Genomic DNA, 24,973 nt, shown 5'->3' with positions numbered 1-24,973 from the left:
TTGTACAATATTCTTTCTCTCTATTTAAACAAAGATGGTTCCTTCTGGAGTAACTTCATGTCCAGCTTAAACCAGACACTAAGATTCCAAAATAGGGTCATATACATTTTTGAGACAACTATTCCTGGGTGAAACGGAATAATTTTACCAGTGTTAGAGAAGTGTAGCAAGGTAGAGGCTAAACTCCAGAAGTACTTGGAACACCATTCTTCAAATACTCCTGTTAATACTTTGGGCTCAAATACTTTGTGGTTTACACCTTCCTTTGAAAAAGGTAAAAATTAAAGCTTTTGGAAGAAATGACACAATCCAGTCTTTGTAAGTATTTCAAACCTGGGCTACCAATAAAATCCCTGAAATACTTTGCTAGTCCCTTCCTGAAATTTTCTTACTTTTCCTTGCTTTTAAATCTCGTAAAACCCCTTGTCCAACAGGCAAGAGTGGGATTAGGGATGACTTCTGAAGTACTGAAAAAGTAGCAATTTTATTGGCTTCTAATACATGGTAGGAATCACTTCTCAGTAACAGCCATTAGAGGATGCAGATATATCATACCCAGATATGTACAATACAAATGGGATTAATTTAACTTCAGGGACCGAGAATTTATGTGCCAGTGCGCAGCTCCCCTCCTAGTAATGGAGACCTCCCAAGTGCCCTTCAACCCAGGTATCCCTCGCAGGTGGAAGAAGTCAGCTCCTCCAATTCCCTTAATGCTTTTTTAGCCTTTTCTGAAAACCTTGTGGATAATTTGATTTGTCTGTTAACAAAAGTCACAGGTAAATCTCATTCAAAGCACATTTCTTGTATTTTTTGTTCTTTCAAAGTATACATTATCTCACTCTGAGTCAGCATCTTCAGTTTTCTTTGTAGTGTCTATGATCACATTGGCTGCTTGGTATGTAGTGTGAGGCCCTTTCAAAACTTTGTGATTACCTTAAAAGTAAACACAGACAAGTTTGTAGCTAGTTTCTTTCTATTTTTGTCCAGTTTATTGGCAAGGATTTGGTTAAAGGAAAGCCTAAGGTAAAATAACCCCTCCTTGTTGACTAGTTTTCAATGGGAAAATGAAGCATTAAACATTGCATCTTCCATGTAATCCAAATGGATCAATAAGTAGATTTATTTTGTCCCTTGATCTGTGTAGCTCTGAAATTGCTTATTTGCCCTGGCTAATAGTTTCAGTTTGTTAACATAGCACACACTCAGGTCTACAAAGTGCAGTTCACTGCCTCCACCAGGCAAACTAATGGAAATTAATGGTGATCTGCTTGAGTAACAGCTGAGTAGTCATCGCACAATACAGCATTTGGCTCCCTGATAGTAAAATTATCTCCAAGACTGCCAAAAGGGATGAGATAAGATACAGCAAGTGACGTAGAGGCCTGCAAATTTCATGTAGCAGTCTTTAGTTGTCTGACACCTGAAATTAAGAATTTGGAACCTGTATTTCTAAGATTTTCATATGAAAACTTCTGGAGGGTTAAGCAAAAGATCAAGGAACTGTGTAAAGCTAACCAATAGGGATCACAGGAGTAGAAGCCACTAAATGCGTCTTCTGCCTTGCCTCATCTTTCTGGGCACTTGACGCAGCTGGAGGAGCCACATTTCTCTACCTGGGATTGACAATAACCAGCTTTACAGTAGGAAGAACTGAGCAGACCTCACCATTTCCCTCAGAAATACGGTTGTGAAGAGACACATGGAATTAAACCATTTGCAGATCATTGCAGACTAATGGCTAGAGCATGTGCTTGGGAATAAGGAAGGGCTAGCTCTATTCCCTTATCACTCATGGGGATCATACTCTCTGCCTGGCATTCAGGCATTCCCTCTGCCTGAAGGGACTGTAGCTACAGTGCTGGTCTGCACAGAATTTGGGATTATAGAAGTGTGATGTACAGTTCACTCCTGACCCAAAGGCAGGAAATTAGGAACCTGGGGTAAAATGTCCATCTGGGAATGAGGGGACAATTTTAATACTTTCCCCTAGACTATCTGCATATTTGTCAATGCAGACAGGCCTGCAACCTCCTCCTTGTATCCAAATTCCCTAATTGCTCAGCAGCAAGGTCTGCTGGCTTGCCCATGTCTTGCCTGGTGCCTGTGCCCTGTTTCCCACTCCAGTGTTAATGCAGGCAGAGCAGGTTGGTGCTCTTCTGTACTGAGTGGCAAGCCCTTCCACCAGTTAAAAAAATCCTAGATACCCTGGGATGAGAGGTGGGTACACAGCTGCACAAGGTAGAAAAGAAGCCTTCTAAGGACCTTGCAACCAAACAAGGAGGTACAAAGTGAATTTTCAAAGTTTCTGGGGGGAATATAGTGACTGAGAAAGAGATTCTTTTGCGTCACACTTCTGTGCTTAGCCACAACCCCCACAAGTCATGTTTTGCAATGTTAAAGCCATTTCTTTCTCCAAAGATATGTCAGCACTATTGTGAAAGACTGCATTGCAGAATTATCAGAGCAGAATAATTAAATGTGAAGTTTTTTTCCAGTTCTTCCTCCAAAAAAAAAGCCTTTCTTTCTTATAGATTCTTTAGACCTCAGGGAAGAAATGTTGCTATACTGCTCTCTTTTGAATCTTCCTCTTATACCCTTCTTTCTGGCTAAATTTTACTCTCCTTGTTGGCCTTGAGCAAATGGCTGTTCAGGGAGAGCTGTCTCATGTTCTGGGTAGCCCAGTGGTAACTGTAATTGAAGTCCTGTTCAGTTTAAGACTACAGCCATAGAAATAGAGGCAGGGCCAAAAGAGATGTCATTACTAAATGGGATGCCATGCTCATCCTCAGATGAGTTTCAGGACTAATCCCCAGGTGTCAGTGATATTACTGTAATAGCTCAAGCAGGAGGAATATCTTAGCACATAATGAGCTATGCTACATTTATGAAGAAAGAAAGAACAATATTCTAGTTTTAAAAAACAGACAGTGATGTAATACGGAACTATTATAAGCAACAGAGGGTGAAGAATTAATACAATCATGGAAAAGTACTGGGCTTTAGCAGTGTGCTTATGATTACTCACTAAATAAGGATGTTTTAAAATTTAAATGTGTGAAGCACGTATCTTAATATCAAGCAAGGCCATTATTGGACTTAGGGAAAAAGGATAAATAGCATAGAAGCAGGAATCAGGACAGCACCTAAAACCTGCTCGGCAACTTCAATAAGTGAAACAAGTTTTGGGGTAGTTGTAAACTGTATTAAATGCCCATAATAATAATTCTTATGTTAGCTCCAGTGACCCCAAGAACTGTCAGTACATTATTTATAATTCCTTATTTATTGTAATAAGCATCATCTCAGGAAAAACTCATGCATACCTTGAAACATCTTCAATGAAGATTCATCTAAAATACCTATGCATAAAACAGCTTTCAAAGATTATAATTTATTGTCCTTCCATCTGTAATGGTAAAATGCATTCTACTTTAAAAGTGTGTAGCTGAAAACTTATTTCACAATAAGTGAAAAAGACCCAAAACCCAGAGCACTTGACTGTACTAGTTTGTACATCCCAGCTTGCCTGTCATATCAAACCTGAACATAGATTGCTGGAGATAAGGGCAGAGCCATGAAGATGCTGGTCTGTTCCTCCATCCAGAGGTTGACAAGGTCCATCTCTTGGGATTCCCTTTTATGAGATTCTTTCTGCCTTCATGTTTCTGCCTTGACCATTGACCAACACTTCATACCTGCGTGTACCTTTTCATTTCAATTCAGTCATCATCCTTGATCCAATACTGGTGCTAACTCAAGTGTGCTGTAGCATTACGGGCCATCCTTATGGTTAAAGCAGAGAAAAGCCACTTCTTAGTCTGGGGCTTTATATGTGGATTGTTAGTACATTGTTGTTCAACAATTGTTGTCACTGGAAAAGACTTCCGTGAGAGAGGAAGGAAAAAGAGGTGCTGAATTTTATGTAGCATGTCAGCCATTCCTGTGGCTAGACCTGGTGAGGAAAAGAAAGACTAGAAATATCAAGACTATGTAAGATTTAGCACGGGAAATACTTCTTACTCATTTACTTGTATGTAGGATCATACATACATTATGTGGCACTGTCATTACAGTTAATAGAGGGGAAAATAATGTATTAAATATTTTTATTTAAGTTTTCTTTTACTTTTAATTAGGAGCAATGGAACAGGAAACATTTTGAATAGCTCTTTCAGTATATAGTATATTCAGTATATAGTATATATTCAGTATATAGTAACAAAATTCACAAAATTTCACAAGGGTAAGATTTACCTCCAGCTATAGCTGTAACCCAACAGAGTGCTGCAAACACTCCCATCACAAAGTACAGGAAAACTAGACGTATCACAGGTAACTTGAATTTCATATTGATTTGCTTATGCTTTCTAGGTCACAGTATTGTGTGGATCTCTGTGCCATTTGTGGAAAGTGCTGTAGATTTTAAAACTGCAAAGTCCTTCCTTTGCCTGCTTTTTACTAAATCACTGTAGGTGGGGCAGAAATAATGTGTCCAGCAAGCATAATAGAGGCACCCACCAGACAGGCTTTACACCACACTACAGAACACTTTACAGTACAGTTGTATCTGTAGGAACATCATATGTGTGCTTCTATGTCTGCTCATTCCACAGCTGACCAAGACCCATTGTTTATATCTTCATGAATCTTTTTGACAGTTTGGAACCAACGCACACTGCAGTGAATAGTCTGGAGAAGATGCAGATAATTCCATGCATTTTGCTCTGATCTAGCTGTCCTATTTTGCTTCAATCTAGTTGTTTGCCATTGGTGATCAAATGCAAATATGTGGCCGATAGCATAATTACATATTATTTCTGTGTCATTTGCCTGTCCCATTACCTCTGGCAAGGCTCAGACTGTAATAAGACTACTTATTATTAGATGCAAATCCTCCAAGCCCTCTTTTCCATTACTTTGCGTTTTATGTAATCTCAATGGCACATGGCTTCAATGCTTTTATTTGGATCTGGTAGGAGATTACATCCACTTGGGTGACAATGAAGTACCACACCTTTATTACATTTTAAGATTATGTGTATCTGCTTTGACCATTTCAAGACGAGAAAAAGTGTTACAGTGCTGTAGCACAAGCGACTGTGTTGCTCACTACATATCAAGTAGATTAAGAGTCCAGGTCCGTGTGCCTTTTTCCCATTAAATTTCTGGGTTTCAGATATGCAAGGTGTTCACTGGGTTGTTTGGCCAAGTAGGAAACACCTCACTCTTTGTTTTTAGACTGTCTGAAAAATAAAGCTGTGTGACTGCTCACTGTCTTGTTGTGGTTGAAGGTGATCGGCAGGCATGTTGTGCAGACCATGCACCACTAGTTGTCCATGAGACATCAGAAGACACTGTTGTCTTGACAAAAGCTGTGTTTCTTACTCTAATGCAGAAGTTACATATTTTTATTAAACTAAAGATGATGTGTTGGTGCAAAGAACTTTCTTTGCTTGTACTCCCCAAACTGTGAAGCAGGATGGTGGTACATAGCAGCCCCTGGATATTTTTCCTAGAAAGGCCACATGGGTGTTGATTTAATTAAAAAATGGAAAACCAAAAAGCTGCTGATCCAGTTATTTCCAAGCCTGTGGAGTCATGGCCATGCTCTGCCTCTCTGCACAGCACTTTGTGCAGCTGAAGCTGTCATTCTTGACAGCCTGAGGGGTTACACTGCCCTGTGTCCATCCACAGCCCATACGAGCTAATCCCACAGTGTTGATCCCAGTTTCTCTTTTCCTGGCACACTTGCTTATTCACCTAGCTAGTGATTACCAAACCTGGCTTTCTCTAGTCCCATAAATAAGCCTTTTGAGCTGTCACTTATGCTTATCTGTGAACTGGATCTGTCTGGAGTTTTAGCTCATTTTAAAAATATGCAGATTCTTCAGAGGTCTGCAGCTGTATGTGTAGTTTAGAAGCAACTGAATCAGGACAACCAAGGTAGCCTCCGCTGGCAAAGACACGGAGTTTAACACAGATCTGCTGCTGGCGCCATGGTAACATGGGGCTGTACCGCACATCAGCTGAACTCACCACCAGAGATCCATGGAGGAGACCAAATCATAAGCATACAGGCCTCCAGTGAAATCAAGTATGAGTACACTCAAGGCTGGTGGTGAACACACACAGAGTCTACTTAAAGTGTAAGAAAATGCTTATATGTAAAGGCAAGGAATTTATCCTAACAGATAAAATCTAACACTGCTTTTTATTTTTGGTGTTTAATTCCCAGAAAGGTCAGCTACAGCGTGTCTCTCCAGGAGAACTCCACAATGAAAAAAACAACCCACAGTTGCTTTTTAGTGATCATCCTTCTACTTGTAAGTATGAGAAAACTGAACTGCTTATGATAAGTGACAAATTGTGGTGATGTTCAGAAAAATGATTACCAAGTTATATTTGTGATACTGCACTGCTGAAGGAATGAGTTCCCTTACTGATAAATTTCAAAATAAGGTTAATAATGTTTCTAAATAAGATATAACATTTTGGACTTGAAATCGTTTCTTTGTGAGACAGAACTGCAATCTGAAGAAGATAATGCATGTGATTTTTAATTTCTGTGTTGTATAGGCTGCAACATATCAGTCACATGGAAACTCATATGCTTGAAATCTTAACGTTGTTGTGTGGGACTTAGAGTGGCTTAAGTAATTGTGGAATTTCATTGTAGTTACCTTGCTATTAGGAAAGCAACTGAAATGGAAAATAACAGTATAAAGTTTAGTTAGTTCAAATGTTATTTTCAGCTGTTTAATACCAATATTACAGTTGTAATATTGCTATAATAATGTTGTAATAAGTTGTAATATTTCAATGTATGCAACATGGCTGAGTAACTTGTTCTAAATATACAGTAAATTCATTTTTACCTGGCTATTTCTTACGTAAGTTGAATGCTTTCTCTGGTGTCTACTTGTGAAACCTCAAGTTATTAGCAATCATTACAGGATTATAATTTCCTAATATTATATAAAAATATTTTATAAATAATTATATATAACTGAGGCCCAGAGCCCCAGTTATAGTATGGTCAGAATACGTATGAATGATGCTACTGGGAACAACCACCTCTTTATCTTGGTAAAGTGTGAGTAACTTGCATGCTGGATGCCACCTCATTGCCCCACTGCTTATCTCTGTGTTCCTGAAGATAACTTTGATTCTTATTCTTTTTGTGTTTTATTGGTTAGCTGCTCATGCCCCTCTGCTTCCCATCTTCTTTTCCAACACCTGAATGTGGAACATTTGTGTGTGTCTCCCCATCAACTCCTATCCTTTCTGGCTATAAGTTGTAGAAACAGGGCTAGAAGACACACTGGGGAACATTACAGACTGCTCTCCCTGATTTATTTGTTAGGCTGTTTCCTTTCTCTTGTCTCAGCCTAGCATAACTTGCCCACAATTCTGTTTGCCATATAAATTTATATGGATAAAAATGAGGGAAGGAAAGTAGAGAACACTAAGAGAATGATGGATATAAGAAGGTAAAAAGAAAAAGAATTTAATGAGGTTGTGGAGAAGAGAGAAGAACTGCAAAGAACACCCCACTTTGGTGAGATACTGAATTAATAGTTCAGGAATTGGACCCTCAACCAAAGAACAGCTGGAGAGCAGGATCAAAACCAGAGGAGAGTTCATGCATTTCTGCTAACTTGGTCTCAGAGGAATTTGTCCTGAATTAGTTAATGATTTGAGGAATCATCCCTGTGCTTGGCAGAAATCTTCTGCCTTGAGATATACTGAAATATTCTGGTATTTTTGACCTTGTGTGGCTGTTCCACATACCCCTGCAAGGGATGCACGTAACAATGCACTGGCTGGGAAATCACCCATTGTCAGAGATCTCTCTAATAAAACAGCCTAACAGAGACCAACTTCCTTCTGGGATTGAATACCAGCACAGCCTGTTATCAGCACAGGCTGACAGGGGCCTTGGCAAAGAACAGCGATTCTTCCTTTAACAAGCCAATAATGACTGAAGGAACAGTTCCAGATTCTTCCCCAGTCAAGTGTCAGGACTGTAAATATTCTCATAACTAAAATTTTCAACAGCATTTCTGAGTGTCTGAGGTGCTCTAACCTACAGCATGAATTTGTAGGTCAACCCTGAAGGACTGGGCTCATCCTTGCTCTGTTGACTGTAGATCTTTTAAACCTCTCACCCATGATAGCGTATGTTCAACGTTAGTTCTGTGCTCATTCCTGCAGTATTCCAGGACTAGGATTTCTTTAAGAAAATACAGAGATCTGCTTCCTTTCCTTTTAGATATATTTCCACCAGAGGGTTCTCCAACTTCTGACCTCAGTGGATGACTTACGTGTGGATTTCCTTACATTTTCACTGTTCTATTCTCTATATTCGTTCCTTCCCCACTGCAGTGGCCATATGGTGATCTACACCTAGATTAATTTATCTTCTGGTAAGGGAGAAGCAAGGGTCATAGAAGTAACCCATGAAGCAGTGCTGTTTCCTTGGTGACACTTACCAGCAGGCTGCTGTTAGATCAAATATGAAAAATACTTGGCATCAGTAATTTTTCCAGAAATTTCCCCACCTGTAGCTGGTAGAAATCGTTCATTTTTTACATTTTATTTGTGATCTGCAATGAGGAATGGGTGTCTTTCTTTCTCTTCCAAAAAGACTTTTTCCACTCTGTTGATTCTTCTAATCAGTCCTTGGTTCCCAGAGCTATGAGCTCCTAGGACTTACATGTCAGTCACTGTCTGAGGTTGAGGAAGATACAGTAATTAAAGTCATTTGTGACACAGGGGTGATCTCCCATTCCTGTTTTCTATCCACCCACAAAGATCCTCCAGATCTTTCTTCTTTGATGGCTTTGATGATCTACTGTCATCGTCTCATCTGTGTCCTCCACTCCCAGCTGGTGACTGCAAGCCGTTGCAAAGTAACACAACTTCCTGGTCCTTGCTTTCTCCTCTGGGCTCCATAGACACCTCCTTCCCCACAGTCTCTTTTAGACTTGTCACCAAGGGGTTTTGGTGCCTTCTGATAGAAACTCTCTCTCTCTTACGTATGCCATTTTTTACATAGAACAAATAGCACTTTACTCTTCTGTCTCTAGGTCCATAATGACTTGCCTTTGCTGAACAAAAACTAAAGCACCAATTGCTCCAAAACCTAATTTAGAAATAAAACTAACTCCTTGTCTTCCTTTTTGATGGCCTCCCTTGCTTTTAGATGCACAATAATGCATCGCCAGATAGTCCTCTACAATTCAAAGTTAATTCCAAAAATGTAACTTAATTATTTCTCAGTTCAATTTATTCCTGATGCTTTCTAGCTTTTTGTACTTATGAAGAGCCACAGAATGTATCTGAGATTTGTTTCCTCAAGTATGTGAGCCCCTGTGAGCTGGAGCAATTAGTTCATCTCCTCAGTGCACATTTGTCTCTACAAGAAAGATGGAGTGTCAGCACAGTGTACCCAGAGGCATCAAACTGCAGAGAGTGAAGAGGAAAGAAGCTTGGGTCTCTTTCCTGTGTGGCTGATCAATTTTGAAGGACATTAAGAAAAGACAGTTCTATTCTCTGCACGACTTTGTCAAGTAAGGATTGACATGTAGTGCCTACAAATGGTAGCTCAGTCTTCTGTAAATGAGGATTGATGCATGTAGGTTTTTTGTACAGATTACAATTTTGTTGTCCTGAGCCAACCACAAAGTGAACAGTAAGGACAAAATGGATGATACAGTTAAAGACTACACTATTAATCAATTCGGTCCGTTAGACCAAGATTGCATTTAAAATAAATTAATTTTGAGTAAAAAAACATTTTTTACGAGTTCATGAAGTCCAAGTCTATCAAATTTTTACCAAGCCTCAGTCACTAAGCTATGCAGAGTCTGGTACACTGTGTCAGCTCCTGAAAGGCTTGTGAATAAGTTTCATTCACAAAACATGAAAAATTAATTATGTGAAAGCCTAAATTTAATTTTCCATAACTGCACAAACTGGCAATGTTTGGAACACTGCTGTGGAAGGTTCAAGTCTCCAGGAGTCAGTTAGTAGAACACTTGCCACCATGATGAGGGTACCACTTAAGGTGTACCCATTTGATCCTCACAGCTGGGAGTGTGATGCGTATGGTTGGCCATGTGGTCCTCTGGGCTTCTGCCACCTGCCCAGTGTAGTGCTTCTCACCATGAGTCTCAAAACTCATGTTTGTGCAAGCAATGTAAGTGCAAGCCTTTCCCTGCTTAGACAGCAGCTCTTCCAGCATCTGGTCCTGAGCAGATCCCACCCTTTGTGGGCCAGAAGAGCTGCTGAAGATCTGTCAAAGCCTCCTTTGGCATGTTTCATCAGAACCTTACTTGCTGCTTGGCGTGGCTAGCAGAGCCCAGGGGCTTCCCTAGACTTGGATGATGAAATCCCCCAGGTCTCATCACCTGAGAACATGCCTTTGAAAACTTGTTCTGAAGCCCCTTTGGATTATGGGTTGCCTCAAGCAGTAAGGAAGTGGACTTGCAAGTTCTGGAGCTCTTCTCACACAAGGAAAACTCAGAAAGCAATCTGCTGATGTTTTTAAGTTGTTAGAATTAATGTGAGAATTTGAGCCTCAAGCTGCCCATGATTTCCCAAATTGTGTTGCATTCACCCAGTTTAAGGGGTGATCAGGACGTCTTGTCTCCACTTTTGCTTTTTAAAAATGAGTGTTTCTATGCAGCTGATTGCCCTAAAGAGGCCCCACGCAAGACGATAATCAGAGCTGCAGGCAAAAATCCATGAAGCATTCTGTAGCCTTCCTTTAAGCTCTCAGTTTGCATCAGGCTACTCTGGGAGTAAAGGTTCCTCATGTGAGCAAATACTGCAGCAGTGGAAAAGAACCATAAGATTTGTGAGTTGCTTTTCATTACAAGTGCCTTGTCTTCATCTGCTGTGGCTCATAATCTCATGCTTGTTTAAACAGCTGCCAGAATCTACAATTTAAGCTGCATGGCATATCACTGTGGGATAATTTCCATCCTGCCTCAACAGCAGTTGAGTATGGGACAATTTCAACATTCAGTGGTTAAGTAAAACATGTCATGTTGAGGTATTTCCCCAAAGAAATTGCCTGCTGTTTTCCTAGCACATTTGTGATGAATAAGAAATATTGTTACGTTTACTGAGTATCATGCACTAATAACCTTCCTAAGGCATCACAGTCATTTTCTTCTCTGTCTTAACACTAGCAGCTGTGAAAAGTACTTCAAATGTAACTGAAGTATGAGAGGGTCTCTGCACCCAGTCTAAATGATGCTGAGCTCTCACTCAAAGATGTGATGTATTGAAGGGCAGGGGTTTAGTGACCCACAAAGTGACTATACATAGCAGTTTTAAAAGAATTGTAATAAATGAATGTTTGAGCTGTCAAAATCAGTAACAAACAGTTAGAGCATCCAGAATTTAAAGCATGTTTTGACTGATCTCAACAATAAATGTTGCAGAATTACTGTATTCAGTGGAAGGAGTGAAAAAAAAGGCAAAGAAAGCTACAAATACCTTTTTTCTTAAGTGTCATGTCTATATATGTATAGTCAACAGTTTATATACTTAAACTCCTTGAGGGTGGAAGAAAAATATTTGGGGGTGCTTGTTCATCATGTCCAATATTTTGTGGGGGGAAAAAGGGGGCATTTTATACTTGCTTTGTCTGGATTATCTTTTGCAGAAATGGCCAGAGTCTTGCACAGGTTAAAATCAGGTGTCTGTTTTACAAGAAGTGGGGTGCTATTTGTTCATTTCAATATAGTGCAATAATGAAGCCAAATTGCTTTCTCTAGATTCCTTTCTTAATTCTACGTATAAAGTGAACTTCAGTTTCCCAACAGCCTGATTTTTTCTCTTTGTAATGATAATTCATTTTCTTATAACAGTCATTTGTCACGTGGTGGCTTGGTGGTCGTATGTATGACGTCATTTACTTGGACTTTTAGGAGTGACATCATATGTACGGCTGCTAAACTGCTGCATGGGACATCACTTAAACAGTTTTCTTCTGAAGAAATCATACCAATCATTTTCAGGCTATGAACACATCCTGATTATTAAGTTGTGAATTATTTATTTTTTTTAATAAAGAATATTTATAAACGAATGAGTCATTCCTTTGTTGTATCAACATCATTTATATTTCCATCTGAAGTTACTGATGGATGGGAAGGCTTTTTAGCATGCAGCAGTGGACTCTGAACATTCAAATTCTGTTCAATAACATAGGTAAATGAAAATTATTTAATCTTGGCTTTTTATGGTGAAAAAGTGTTTTAAAACTTAATTCCTAAAATACCTAGATATAATTATTAAAACATAGCAGCAGAGGCGTTTCCTTATCATTAGATCCATGAGATTACACACATACAGACACAGAGACTTGTAAGACAGCCTCTTCTATTAGGATGATATACACTAAGCTTTCTCTCCCATGTTGCCATTCCCAAGCTCCTGCTACTTCTGATAAAAAAAAATAATGACACAAAGATTTCTTTCTGCCCTATTTGCCCTTTCCTGACCCCTCCAATCAGGAGCATAAGAAGACCAAAACAAATAATATCTGACATCACAAATTGTACCAAGATTTTTGTCAGAGTGAGCTCCAGGAATACAAGGCTGGATCATTAGCCCACTGAATTGACTTCAGAGAGGTCAGGGTTTAGGCTCGGACCCCTGAAGTGGTGGAGGACATGTGATTATCCTATGCACGATAGAATACACCAGCATTGCAAACAGAGGTCTGATGGCTCAACCTCTTGCAAGCCACCAGATTATTTTTTTCATTAATCTGCTGAAAGAGTCATCTGATTTTAAGGTAGAAGAAAATATTGTTCAAACTACCATGGCCAGATTTTCAAATCTAGGCAAACAGAAATGAGTAACAGCAATCAAAGAGAAGAATGCATGAAAAGGGTGTATCACAGATGAACAATATCAGTAACACACTTACATATAACCCCTTATTTTTATTTCACACATAAGCTATGCAAGTACATCAGAAATGCAAAGAACTTTAAAAGTCTGAGCCTTTGCGTTTAGTGAAAAGAAAAAAAAAAAAAGAAAATTTAAGAGACATCACAAATCTAGTATTATCCAAGTTTTTATCCAAACTTGCTTTAGAATTACTGTATGCCATTAATTTCCACTGATGAAGTAATTTCCATTGAGTATTAGCAACACAGTCTTATTTTATTTTTAATCTCTCTGAGTGAATTCCTGGCCCAAATGTAGGCAATACATATTTTGCTGGCAATTTTGACTGGGCAAATATATAATATATGCCTGCTGAAAGGCAGCAGAATCGGCAGTCCTCCTGGCTACATGGTTAAGCACTTTAAATAAATTTGTGCACAATCCAAGACAACTATCCTATTCACCATCACATGTACTCTCTGTCTCAAAGTATTAAATTATTCTCATTAACCTGTATCCAAGAGCCTTCTTCAGGAGGCTCACAAGAGCCTTCTTCAGGAATTGGATTAGCCCTTTACACACAGCAAGTTATTACAGAATCATACAATCAGAATATTTCGGGTTGGAAGGGACCTTCAAATATCATCTAGTCCAACCCCCATGCAATGGGCAGGGACATCTTCATAAAATCACACAATCATAGAATAGTTAGAGTTGGAAAGGACCTTAAGATCATCTAGTTCCAAGCCCCCGGTCATGGGCAGGGACACCTCACACTATACCATGTCACACAAGACTTTGTCCAACCTGGCCTTGAACGCTGCCAGGGATGGAGCTTCATAACTTCTTTGGGCAACCTGTTCCAGTGCCTCACCACCCTCACAGTAAAGAACTTCTTCCTTATGTCTAACCTGAACTTCCTCTGTTTAAGTTTTAAGCCATTACCCCTTGTCCTATCACTACAGTCCGTAATGAATAGTCCATCCCCAGCATCCCTATAGGCCCCCTTCAGATACTGCAAGGCTGCTATGAGGTCTCCATGCATCCATCTCTTCTCCAGGCTGAACAGCCCCAACTTTCTCAGCCTATCTTCATACAGGAGGTGCTCCAGTCCCCTGATCATCCTCGTGGCCCTCCTCTGGACTTGTTCCAACAGCTCCACATCCTTTTTATGTTGAGAACACCAGAGCTGCACACAATACTCCAGGTGAGGTCTCAGGAGAGCAGAGTAGAGGGGCAGGATCACTTCCTTTGGCCTGCTGGTCACGCTCCTTTAGATGCAGCCTAGGACACGGTTGGCTTTCTGGGCTGTGAGCGCATACTGAAGCTGGATCATGTTTAATTTCTTGTCCACCAAAAACCCCACATCCTCCTCTGCAGGGCTGCTCTGAATCACTTCTCCTCCCAACCTGTAGCTGTGCCTGGGATTGCCTGGACCCAGGCATAGGACCTTGCACTTGAATTGGTTGAATTTCATGAGGCTGGCATTGGCCCACGTCTCAAGCGTGTCAAGGTCCCTCTCAATAGCATCCAGAAAAGCGCTGGGGTGATTTGTTGCCAATCTCTCTGTCTCTGCCCTCTGTCCTCTAGTACCCTTACACGATACTTACCTGAGGTTTCTAAAACTGTTCTACACAACTGAGTCAGTTCCTTTTTTTTCTTGAGTGTTGCAGTAAAAAGCTGCTCAGGCCATGCAGTTTAAACCAAATTGGGATTAAAACACTTTAATGAGCTATCAAGAACAGGGAATTGGGCAGCAGTTGGTGAAGTGTTGCATTCAAGTAGTAATACAAGAGATAAGACCCAAAATTAGAACATGAATGCTAATAAACACAAGCAAATACGTAAACATCCTGTGTAACAAATGCAGATTTCTGTAGTAATTCTTCTTTCCAAGAAGAAGACCTCACCATAAGCAGTGTTGTAGTAACTGCCGCTTGGTGTATGGGTAAGGAATGGTGAGAAAATCCTGTGTGCTCTCTATGTTTCTGCAATGTTCATGCAAAGGGAACCAAACCCTCTTTCTTTCTTTCTTTCACCTCTGGGATCGCCACACTCAAATGACTGTACATGGTTTAAAAGCCTTTATTGACCCAGTCTGGACAGAGGGACTAATTTAGAGGGACACACTACAGTGGTGCCCAGTGTGTGGCCGCCATGGGCAGGGACATCTCCCTAGGCCTCCTGGGCACAGGCACCCCAAAGGCCTTTCTCCAAGGCACACTGGGCAAAGGGGCAGTAGCAGGAGCAACACTGCAGTGGGCAGGGCTGCAGGGGCCCTGTCACCCCCATGTCATAGTGCCAGCACCCAGCAACACAGCATCACAGTGCTCTGGGGCACTATAAAGCCCAGTGCCCTCCACCAGCACTTTGGAGTTCCAGCACCAGGCAATGGAAGGGTTCTTGCTCCCAGGCTGGATCAGGCCAGCGGCATTTTGCTGTTGTTGGAAGCCCCTGAGATGGCTCCAGGTGGAGGCAGAAGAGGCAGTGCCAGCGTCCCCTTGTCCCCTCAGAGGCATAACCAGCCCGTGGACGGGGAGCAGGTCTTGCTCACATGCTCAGGGAGAAGCCGACTGCCAGCACGGGGGTTAGGAAGGAATTTTCCCCCGAGGCAGATTGGCACTGGTCCCCGGGGGATTTTTGCTTTCCTCTGAGCACTGAGCAAGACCACTTGTCAGGGCTCCTCTGGTCCTGGTGCTCTGCGTTATCGCCTGGTGCTCATGAACCACGAAGGTGGCCCCTCGTGTCCTGCAGCTGGGGGGGGAAGGCTTTTTTCCCCGCAGGTGGACTAGCAAGTGTCCCCGGGGTTTTTTGCCTCCTCCACAGCCGAGCACAGCCCCTCCATGGGGCTCCTTTGGGTTACTGGTAGCCCAAAGGCAGCTGCCAGTGCTCCACGCAGGTGGCCCTCGTGCCCCGCGTCTGGGGGGAGGAAGCCTTCTGCACTGCCAGGGTGGCCCCAGCATGGCCCCGGGACTTGCTGCTTCTCTCTGTTGCATTGAGCACCCCCCTTTGTCAGGCCTTCCTCAGCCCATTCTGGCTGGGTTCTTTCTTGCACTGCTCTTGCCCCACCACGGCACTGCTCCTGTCCTGGCTTTGTTCCTTTGTCAGGCTGCAAGGGAGGTTTTGTCAAGTTAGACTGAAGGATGCGTCAGCCTGCTGCTGGCTACACATGGGCATCAGGTTAATGCTTGCTAGCAACAGCTCTGAAAGGTTTAGAAAAAGAAGCTAGAATCTAAACTAAAGTAGACTAAAATTAACTAAACTGAGATAAATAAAATAACTTTATTTATTAATAAATAAAATAATCTTTCTCTGTTTAACCTGATTTGTGTTCTGATTTGCATCTTTGAAAGTGGTTTTGGTGCTGAAAATCCCTTGGCATTTCAAGCAGATAATGGTCACATCATTACACAACTCATCCTGAGTGCAGGGAATGGAATGGAATGGAATGGAATGGAATGGAATGGAATGGAATGGAACCGAACAGCTATGATATGCTATGCATATAGTTCTGCATGACAAGTTCTGATGTAGGTCTGAGGGGCCATCTGCAGTGCAGCTCCCAAAGGGGGCAGGTCCCAAGCATTGAGGCCTATGAACACCCTCTGGACCCTGACAGCAGTAGGCCTGCACCCCTCATATGCTCTCCTTTAGACATGTATGGGGTGCCACTGGAGAGAGAATCAGTCCAGATGGACTCCTGATGGAGTGCTGTTCTCAGGCTCTCGTGTTTGGTTCTGTTTCTCCAAAAGAAACAACTCAGGCATTTTAAAAAACTAGTATTTGGGGGAGGGCTGGGAATGGAAGTGGGGGGAAATCACAAGGAAATGAGCAGGTATTGCCCACGTACAAAAGATCTGCAGCCATCGAGTTCAGGAGCACATCCTGCTTCAGGCTGAGGGCTTGATCTTTGAGCCTCACTGCTGTCAGAGATGTGCTCTTTTGCTACCCTGTGAAACCCAAATGAACGAGATGAACACAGAAGAGTTTCAAAAACCAGTTCACACGTGTTTTTTGCAACTCTGTTCTGATGCTCAAATTACCCAGAGACAATCGACATCTCTCACCCCCCTCAGAAGTCACGGGCCTCCTTCCCACAAAGTGACAGAGCCAGTGCCTGTGATAGGACAAGGTTACCCATTCAATCCCTTCTGTTAGTACAGGGCTGGGAAGAAAGGTCATCTAGTATTTCCTCAGCAGGTACTGATAGGGAAAGAAGGAAGTAGGGAAAAAAAATTCGAAAGTTGGAAGAGACCTACAGTGATCATCAAGTCCAACTGCTCGACCACGTCGGGGCTGGCCAAAAGATAAAGCATGTTATTAAGGGTGTTGTCCAAATGCGTCTGAAACACTGATAGGCATAGGGCATTGGTCACCTCTCTAGGAAGCCTGTTCCAGTTTCTGGACACCCTCTAGGTAAAGAAATGCTTCCTAATGTCGACTCTAAACCTCCCCTGGAGCAGCTCTGAAGCGTTCCCACACGTCCTATCCATGGATCCCAGAGAGAAGAGATCAGCACCTCCCTCTCCATTTCCCCTCCTTGGGAAGAGCTGGAGAAAGCAGTGAGGTCACCCCTCAGCCTCCTTTTCTCTGAACACGACAAACGCAGTGCCCTCAGCCACTCCTCACAGGACATGCCTTCCAACCCTGTCCCCAGCATTGTTGCCTTCCTCTGGACGCATCCAAGGACCTCCCTGTTCTTAAATGAGGGGGCCCAGAAGTGCACCCAGTAGTCAGTGTGAGCCTGCCCCAGCGCTTATTATTACAGCAAGACAATCACCTCTTCCTCCTTTTTTTTTTTTTTTTTTATGTTGCTGCTGTTTGTAGCTCTCAGCTCCCTGGATTAATGTCCTCCTCCTTTTCTGTATGCGCTGCGGTGGACGCCCATAGCCCCTGCTCAGTGTGGGCCTGGAGCAAGCAGCCCAGTTCCCTCAGCTCCCCTGACACCTTTCAGCTACTGACAGCGCCCCCCAGCTCAGCCCCTGCTGCAGCAGGACCTCCACCAGGGAGCACCGAGTGCAGCCCTGCCCGTTGCGCCTCACGAGACCGGTGCAGGCACTTTCTGCACCCCGAGCTCCGCCCTGCAGCCTCCTCTCTCATCGGCTCTGTCTGGTGCCGACGGTACCACCGCCGGGGCAGCCAGAGCAGAGCTCCCAGATCGGACCCTGGTCCTGAGGCGAGAGCTCCCCATCCTGCTCTCGTTTCCAGCCCCACCCGTTCCGCCTTTCGCCCCGCCGCGCACCTGCTCCGCTCAGGGCGGGGCCTCCCTGCTGGCACCGCCCCCTGTGAGTCCCTGCTCTCCTCAGCGGAGCTGCCGGCTCCTGGGCAAGGGCTGGCGGGGGCTCGAGGTTCCCACGGTGGCTCTCGCCGCTCGGAAGTGAGGCGCCTGCACGCGGTGTTTCCTCTCGCTCCGAGGTTGAAGGCTGCTCTCTGGAGACACTCACCTAGGCAAAAATCGGCTTCAGCTAGGTCAGGTTCCTCAGAAACACATCCAGCCTGGCCTTCAGCGTCTCCAGGAGTGAAACTGACCCCTAAGAATAGAGTGGTTTCGCTCTCAGTTATGTGTTACCCCACCAAAATCTGTTACATCTTCACCAGTTAAAAGATGTAAATAGAGCCTTCTTTTTATGATGGCATATGTTACTTCTGATTCCAGTTTATATGTTTCCATACTGTGCAATCTCCTGAGAATGGTCTGTTCTTTTAAAAACTATGTGTAAACGAGGCCAAAAAAAAAAAAAGGGGGGAAAAAGGAATAGGGGAAAAATGTTCTGAAGCACTGAATCATTTCTACAGTTTCTATCTGCGTAGCTGGCACTTTCCAATTGTTTCATGTCTGTGTTGTGCTTTATTCTGCACAAAGCAAATGAAACTGCAATGGTACTTATGGCCAACATTACCATCTTTCTGGTCTCTGTCAGTACAAAGTGATTTTGATCTTGTTCGGTCAAACAGATGTGAAGAACAGATATCTCCTTCCTAGAAGAAAACAAAAAATAAATAGTGTTTCAAGGCAAGGAAAACTAGATGTTTTCCAAGCATAATCAGATGGTTATGCTTTCAAAATAGAGGTGTGTTCCCAAGCTGGCCCAGAGTATCAAAGGAATCATCGAGAACAGAGGCAATGCCATGGAAGTCTCTCTAGCTTTCTTTGTCGATACTGTTATTCCTCTCCTGAATGCAAATAGCTTTGAACTGAGCTATTATGCAAAATAAGAATGGAAAAAATAAGCATGAAGTATCTATGAATCACTTCAGAAAAGTGCTAATGCCTGTGGGAATACATGGACACAGAGACCTGAGGATGTCTAAGAACCTCATCCACACTTCCCTACACTACATGCTGGATTTAGGATATTGCTTGGTTGGTTTTTAAATGATCCTCATGTACTCCAGCAACTCCCTTTAGTTTTTTTCATAAGTGAGTGATCTGTGATGTTTGGCGTTGCTTCTGTATTTCCTGTTCTGGCTTTCTAGATGCTTATTTTTTCACTTGGATGGCCAGATGAAATGTTCCAAGTGGCTTCACTGGCCAAGTATATCTTTGTGAGTGTGTATATATGCGCATAACTTTTATATAAAATTGTTTCTGCCAGAAAATATCTTCCTTCTTATTCCTCCTTTCCATTTCAAGCGCCTGTTTAAGTGCAAGAAGCCTTCACTTGTCCTGTCCTCCAGTCTTCAGATAGTAGCTGTATATAGTTGAAAATGTTTGTATCAAGAGATTAGATAAAATTAAGAAAAAACAATTGATTAGGTGTAATTATAAAACTTAAACAGGGGAAATTTAGATTGAATATAAAGGAAGAAGTTCTTTACTGTAAGGGTGGTGAGGCACTGGAATGGATTGCCCAGGGAAGCTGTGAATGCTCTGGCCCTGGCAGTGTTCAAGGCCAGGTTGGACAGAGCCTTGGGTGGCATGGTTTAGTGTGAGGTGTCCCTGGCCATGGCAGGGGGGTTGGAACTAGATGATCTTAAGGTCCTTTCCAACCATAACTATTCTGGGATTCTGTTATTCTATAAGAAGATTAAACTGTGATGGTTTGGTGCAAAAGATTCAGGATAAAGTAATGGCATTTTTTAAATAAGTCAAACAACTGGGTTTGCTGTGTATTTTATCAAGGTATTTTAGTTGTGCAAATGGGAAAAAGATGAGATGCAATTGCTTTTGATGTGAAGTAAGCTGATAGTTGAATTTTCAAGCTTGTCATGTTTTCAGTCTGAACCACTACAGATGCTTGCTTAAAGACCTGTGTACTAATTTTTCCTGCAAAAAAAATGTCAAGTTTGTATGTTTATGAGAATCCTAAATTTTGAAGCAGCCTTTAAATGACTCTATATGTTTTTGTGGTGGCTCTAGTATGGTTTAGTATAGGGAAAAATAGGAAAGTGCCACATCAGCATTGTTTTTGCTTGGGGAAGCAGAGGAGCTAATTCTTTCATATCGCCCACATGCAAAGTGTCTTGATACAGGATTAAAAAAGCAGAACAGAATTAACTAAGGCTCTATACTCTCATTTCCACTCAGGCTCACAGACCTGGGCTGTGCAACAGAGGGATGGCTGAATGTATGGAAATAAAGATAACCAACCTCTTTACCTCACATTTTTGCCTTCCAGAGGCAATGATCCTTCCTTTTGCTCTACAGGCAGATCAAATTGGGAGAAGTCAGAAGATGCCACTTGATAAAGAGGACCTTGCTATTCAGACTCTCAAATTTAGGGACACTTTGATTAAAGGTACTGAAGTAGAAGCTAAGACCAGGTAGTGAGGTTAAAACTCTCTGCCCTGTGTTTCTATGACCACACTTGAAGAAGCTCAAAGCAGGTGACATAAACCATGAAATAATCTGTTTTGAGGCTGTGGCATTGAGTTATTTTGTCTGGGCAGTCTGGAGGAAAATCAACACGAGCAGAAGTACATGGGTGTAACTCTGGGAAGATAGAAATTTTTTTTTGCAGATCACTAAACTAAATTAAAAAAAATTGAAGACTTTATCAAGTATTTAATGGTGCTCTCTTTTGTCAAGAAAAAGGGCTTGGTTAAAATCCTGTCTTTATAATGAGGTAAACTACTAAAAAATCAACATTTACTTTCCAAACAGTATAAAGCCCATCATAATGCTAAACATATGTGCAAATAAAAGGCCTTTGAAGAATGCCTGATAGAGATTTGTGATTTTTATTTTATTTCATCCTTCTGGTTTATTCACTTGTACTAACAGTTTTTCCTTTCTGTACAGAGAATGGTTCCAAGTCTTTCTTCTACTGTAAATTATACTGATCCTACATTAGAGCCTGTTGTAACTGAAAATTCAGTCATACGACAGAAGATAATAGATTCGCAGTTTAAATGCTATGAGAGGATGAACAGAGCTCCTCCGTATAAGAAAAAAGGTAAAAAAAATCTAAAGGAATCTGTTTGTATATTGCCGTGCTCCATTACATAGCTATAAAAAAACATTTTCTTCTGTATACTAACCATAGTCTTCCTTGCTGTGCAGTTTCCTTCCTGTAAACAGTAGTCAAATTCACACTTACTTAGCATCCTCTTAAGTGCAAAGAAAGAAAAAAGCCTGGAATGAGCCCAGGGAATGAACAGCTCTTCCTTCCTTCCCATGCAGACAGTACCTTCGTCATCTATGTTTCTGGCTCAGTGCTTTGCTGCTTGAATATCTCCTGTTCTTGCTTTGGGAATAGCATTCTCCAGAACCTTTCAAAAAGCTCACACAGAGATCAGACTGTGAATGGTGATCTCTTAAATAGAAATGTTGTTCTGTTTGCCTTTGTCATTGTTTCGTTTTTCTGTTATTTGTGATTTGACTGATAGCCGTCATGCTCAGTACCAATACAGGTGTTTCAGGTATTCTCTATTCAGCAGTAACATTAGCAAGAAGAGGTTCATAATGCACTGAGCAGGCATCTTCACTGTATACGAGCCATATATTAAGATTAATAAAAAGGGAAATGACAAATAATAGTGGTGCTACAGAGGCACAGTATAAATGAAGCAGCATTTCCAGAACTAAGAGTTCTGGTTGCTTTTTCTCACAGAAAATCCATAAGAAGTTATGAGCGAGCTATAAAAAAAAAAATATTGAATCCATTGTAGGGATTTGTGCAAATAAAGAACAGAGATGATGATGACATAGTTTAACAAAAAAATGTATTAAAAAATCATGATTAAAAAACCACAACCTAATAGAAGGGGTGGAGATAATATGTGATTTTTTGTAATGCACAAACAAAGACATTTCTACAGCTTTTTACCACAACGATTTTACTGGGCTCTGTAAGACTCAAGGAAGAATTAGATGTTAAGATATTCAGGTCTTGGTGAAGAAATGTTTGGGGATGAATATGGAGATTTCACTTGCTTTAAATAGGTCTTTGTTCAGGCAAAAAATGGGGAAAACCCACAAGTGTTTAAACAGGCTTACAGGATAAAAAGCATCATGTTTCAGACATAAACAAGCCTTTAGTTGCTGGACTTGAGGAGGAAAACACTGTCTGCCCAGATTACTCTTTTACGCTTCAGCTCTATAAATTTGGTATCCATTGATAGCTCTGCTGGATTCACCTTTCTTTTGCACCTTGCTCATGTTATTAGCTGCAAAGAGATGAAGTGTTTTCCCAATATGAGCTTGGAATTTATACATCTCATGACATGTGAATTCCTGGTAGTGTTCTCAAGGGCTGCATTTTTGCAGGAAGACAGCAGTGGCACACCTGCAGCCATCCAACACAGCACAGCAGTTTCTGCAGTCTTTCAAGTGGCAGCTAGATTTAAGTGATGCCACTGGGGACTGTTATGTTCATAGCAACATGCACTTAATTCATTTATAACCCAGAATGAAGATAATGGGTGACTACAGAATCATACCAACACTACTGAAGTTGCGGTTTCAACTAAATTGCAGGATCTTCATCAGCCCTCCATATGCACACTTCATAGAGGATTGGAAATGGACAAGGGTCTAAGTCTCTTAGCTGCAAATTTGAAAGACTGGATAGGATGAGATGGGAAATTCCCTTCATGCAAAGGACAGCAGTAGGAGTACCTCCTAGGAGGAAAAGCCCAACATATGAGCTGAAGGAGTATACTGGGCATGCATTTTCAGCACAAACAGTAGTGGAGTCTAGCACTAAGGTTCGCCGGAAAGCCCAATGTCTGGTACAGCTTCACAGAGCTAGCTGAGATGTGTCTGATTTGTCACTGGTATCTTTGCAGTACCTGATGTAACTTACTTGTACACTAGAGCAAAGATAGTTTAAATCCTTCAGAATCAATGAGGGCTCAAAGCTGATGGCACTGAACTGCAGAGAACTGCATAGTATCTCGCACTCGGGAGCCGGAGAGATGGTATAATACAAATGCCCATTTCAAGGTAGAATTGATTACTTTAAATCCCACACAAATAGCATAATGAACTGCTCAGGCACATGGAAGCACCTGAACATCCCTCTAGGACAGTGCAGTACTTCCACACTAAAACTGTGTCCATCTAAAATGTGGTGCTTTTAGCTGGTGATTTGTATAACAATATGGTGTTCAACTCTTCTTTTTCTGTTTTTATTACTTATACTGTTCTATTTCCTGCAGTGCTTAAAAGAGAAATACATGTTTGTGTGTGTGGATATCTATATATGTATGTGTATATATATATATTTATGGGTGTATGTGTGTATATATATCCTGTTAATTACCTTGAAAGACAAATTCCACAATGTATAGATCAACATCAGTGGTTTTATTTTCTTTATCAGGCAAGGAAAAGGATTTAGTACTAGAAATCCCTAGCAAACTCATTCTGCAGTGTCTTTCAGATACAAGCTCAAGTTGCAAACATTCTCTGCTCTTCTTTTTCTTTGATATTGCAAAACGGTTCCTAAAAGTCTTTCAGATACATCTCAAAGCTAGAGAAGAGCATGAGAATGCCTGAAGGATAGACAACAAAACTGCTGATATGATGATTGGTTAATTAAGTGAACAAGTAACATTAGCACATTTATCTTGACAATGGAAAAATAGATACGCGTAAAATTCTAGCTAATGAAGAAAAAGTGTTCATAAAAAATATCTTTTTTTGCTGGACAGCTAATCTGGGGGAAAAGAATTGAGAAAGTTTTATGTTTCATTTTTTAATCCACAACTATTTTGACTTAAAAACAGCTATTGGTGCATCTTGAGATGTCTTTTTACAGCTTTTTTGCTTTAGTAAGAAAGCTTTATCTGTGGATAATTTCAAAAGCACCAGAAGCAATTACCTGCCCATATTTTATTAACTTCATATGGTTGATAGATGCCTTCCATATGATTCTTTCAAAAACAACCTACATGGTCATAGAAGCAATTCTGAACAAAAGCAAAAAAGAAACCAAAAGCAAAAAAGGAACCAAAAGCACAAAAGGCAAGATATATCTTCTCACTATATAACCTTTTAATATGATGGTCATGATGATAAATAGCTTTTCCCCAGCACAAACTGATTTTAAATGGAAAATAAGTAGGAAGTATACAGTTGGATTTTTATGTTTTGCTTTAATAAATCCAGTGAGTCAGAAAAATATGTTACAGCAAGCAGTCTCACAGCACAATTTTTGTGGACCATAGTATATAACATCTCTGTAACAGGAACCAAGAATGAGCTGTGTTCTGTCTCCCTAAGACGGCCGTTGTTTCTGGGGCTAGGAACAGTCCTTGGGACAGAGCCTGGATAGTGCTGCCTTCCCAGAAGGGGCATGAATCACAGCATGCCTGGCCAGACAACATCAGCAGACAGTCTGCCTGTTACAGGCTGGTCTTGTACCCACTTCATCGGAATTGTAGTTATGTCACTGACCTCTAGTGTTGAATAATGCAGCACCTTTACAGAAACCTGTCCCTGCAAATACTGCTTTTAGCTGGGACATCCCCACAAGCACTTCCTACCTTTACATTTCAAAGACTTGATTTTCAGACCTGCTGAACAGCAGAAGGTGAAATGAAATGTGAGTGTAGGTGTCTGTAAGGTGCCACGTGTGTTATAGCTAAGGACAGAAGGTGGTTCAAAAAGAGA

At 41.5% G+C, this 24,973-nt stretch overlaps 1 protein-coding gene across 3 annotated transcripts in view; it reads left to right on the top strand.

Annotated features, from left to right (window-relative positions):
* The window catches only part of CALCR (calcitonin receptor), a 169,766-nt gene that overhangs the window by 89,728 nt on the left and 55,065 nt on the right, over positions 1–24,973 (top strand). For 2 of the 3 annotated variants that reach the window (XM_061468487.1, XM_061468489.1), the window contains exons 2-3: positions 6,239–6,326; positions 21,158–21,311. In XM_061468487.1, coding sequence (XP_061324471.1) covers positions 6,279–6,326; positions 21,158–21,311 — 202 coding nt within the window. In that variant the 5' untranslated portion in view covers positions 6,239–6,278. Of the gene's footprint in view, positions 1–6,238; positions 6,327–20,541; positions 20,655–21,157; positions 21,312–24,973 lie in introns of those variants that run through there. The other variant, XM_061468488.1, reaches the window with a different exon arrangement.

Source organism: Pezoporus flaviventris, unplaced genomic scaffold (genome assembly GCF_033815535.1).
Source record: "Pezoporus flaviventris isolate CSIRO_AGI_PZ_B2104156 unplaced genomic scaffold, CSIRO_AGI_Pfla_v1 ptg000047l, whole genome shotgun sequence".
Classification (NCBI taxonomy): domain Eukaryota; kingdom Metazoa; phylum Chordata; class Aves; order Psittaciformes; family Psittacidae; genus Pezoporus; species Pezoporus flaviventris.
The sequence above is the reverse complement of the archived record's forward strand: the minus strand, read 5'-3'. Positions and strand labels throughout refer to the sequence as shown.